Here is a 1,946-nt window from a genome sequence, read left to right as displayed (position 1 = left end):
GCGGTGCGCGGGCGAAGCGATGGTCTTGTGCAATGTCCGTCATGTTCGCGACGGCGGTCGAATTGCCGAATGCGTGATCCACTCCACGATCCTCCACATTGTACTCGGGTGGTTCAATTTTTCGCTGGATTGGTGCTAAAGGTTGGGAAAGGGTCGGAGGTGAACACTACATTTTGTAGGATGTGCGTCATCATACGCACTTGGCATTTGTATGCAAGCATACGGACCATTTTGGCCCGCTGCGATTTCACATATGGACGACGTGCATCGAGCCCTCAAATTCATGATTTCGTTGACCGGAAACGAGGCAATTTGACATCTGACCTTGTTCAAGGATCCTTTCATCAGGCGCTGAACGCAACACGAGGAGCAGCGCTGTGTCGAGGGCGATGGATGGTGACAATGATACGATCAGCGCAGAGACATGTGAGATCGATCGAGCAAAGCCGACCAACGGAGCGGTACAACCGTGTGGAATTGCCCGCGTTTCACAAAACTGTGGCCTTCAGCTGGTCGAAGCATGCATGGTGGGGCGGACACAGTGGTGTTTCGTCGGTGAACTCATTCTGCCCATTGTGTACAAATTTCGTGGACATGGTTGGGCGGATCGCCATCCTCCCGAGTCTACCATTTTGACGGACTCTACTAGAGAGGGCCTTTGGCCGACCAGAAGCTCGCCATGGGTGCAACCTCGGGGCGACAACAGAAGTGGTTGTTATGCGAGAAAAAGAGGATCTCATGTTGCGTGAAGCCGCATGGAGAAAGTCCCGGCGGTGGCGGCATGGCATGGTCGAAACCAAAGGACGAGATTGATCTCTATTTCACTTGAACCGGGGAATCGTCGATGGAGGTACTGCACGCGTCACTGGCCCGACGTGGTGAGATTCATTCGTCGCCAGTGCTGCCACGTAAGCTCGCCTGGACTCATGAACTGCCCGTCTGCACCCAAAGACTACAAGTCATCCACGTCCAAACCTACGGCGGTCCATCCTCTGGCGGCAGGGATGCCCTCCCTCTTGCATCTTGAATGCTCTTCGTACGACCCACCATCCTAGTTTTGAAATTGCACTGCACCCAGTCCTTTCGTCTCCACATCACACATGGGGCCAAGCCGTGCCACCGCCGTGGTTACTGTCACAAAGTCGCCCATGTCCTCTCATCCCTTCGATGTTGTCGCCCCGGGGAGGTTTTGATGGAATCAATGGCCCGCCAATGCACACGACAGAGGCCAGGTATGGCAAGTGTCCCCACTGCCTGCAGGAGGCGGCCCGACGACAAACCTGCCCCGAGCACGGCATTGTCGGGACGAGCTGTAGCCTTCGTGGAGGGGGGTTGCAACGTCGAAGCGCCGGCTGAACTCGAGTCCCTTCATATACCGTCTAGTGTATATTATTCCAGACACCCAGGGGACATTTGTCCGACGTTCACCAATTGACACTACCGAAAACCATTCAAAATGATGGCAACAGACGAGTCACTCCAAACGCCAGTAACCCACGACACAATCGTAGATCGAGAGGGACCACGATGCAACAACTTCGACCAGGCGACTTTCGTCTTGCGAGGACTGCACTTGTATCGTCAGCCATGGCTTGGAAAGTGAGCCTACGGACGCGCCTCATCTACGCGCGCCAAATAACCTTCGAAAATTAAATGCACCTCTATCCATTAATATATAATGTGATTATACAGTGTTTATTAGATATAAGAGGTTCGTTAAGGCACGAAGGGGCATTTGTGCAAGTTGATATTTCTTACAAGACAAAATATATTTATTCACTGTCAAGGAGGTGTCCTGAATATAAAAGGTGTCTTGAATAATACTAGTCCGTTCCTCTTTAAGTGGAAGAGCCAGTTCGATATCATTGAGCAAATTATGACAGTACTCAGATGACCTTGAAACTAATGGCCTTTTATAATTGATATACGTTATATTTCGATAATTG

General features: G+C 51.4%; 1 protein-coding gene across 1 annotated transcript in view; it reads right to left on the bottom strand.

Annotated features, from left to right (window-relative positions):
- H310_05678 (hypothetical protein) overlaps positions 1–99 on the bottom strand; it is a gene marked incomplete at both ends in the record, with an annotated part of 1,860 nt that extends 1,761 nt beyond the window's left edge. The window contains one exon of the mRNA XM_008870449.1: positions 53–99. Within this exon, the coding sequence (XP_008868671.1) occupies positions 53–99 (47 nt within the window). The remainder of the gene's footprint in view (positions 1–52) is intronic.
- Positions 100–1,946: the final 1,847 nt, after the last annotated feature.

The sequence above is a fragment of the Aphanomyces invadans genome (genome assembly GCF_000520115.1).
Source record: "Aphanomyces invadans strain NJM9701 unplaced genomic scaffold supercont1.10, whole genome shotgun sequence".
In the NCBI taxonomy this organism is placed as follows: domain Eukaryota; phylum Oomycota; class Saprolegniomycetes; order Saprolegniales; family Verrucalvaceae; genus Aphanomyces; species Aphanomyces invadans.
The sequence above is the reverse complement of the archived record's forward strand: the minus strand, read 5'-3'. Positions and strand labels throughout refer to the sequence as shown.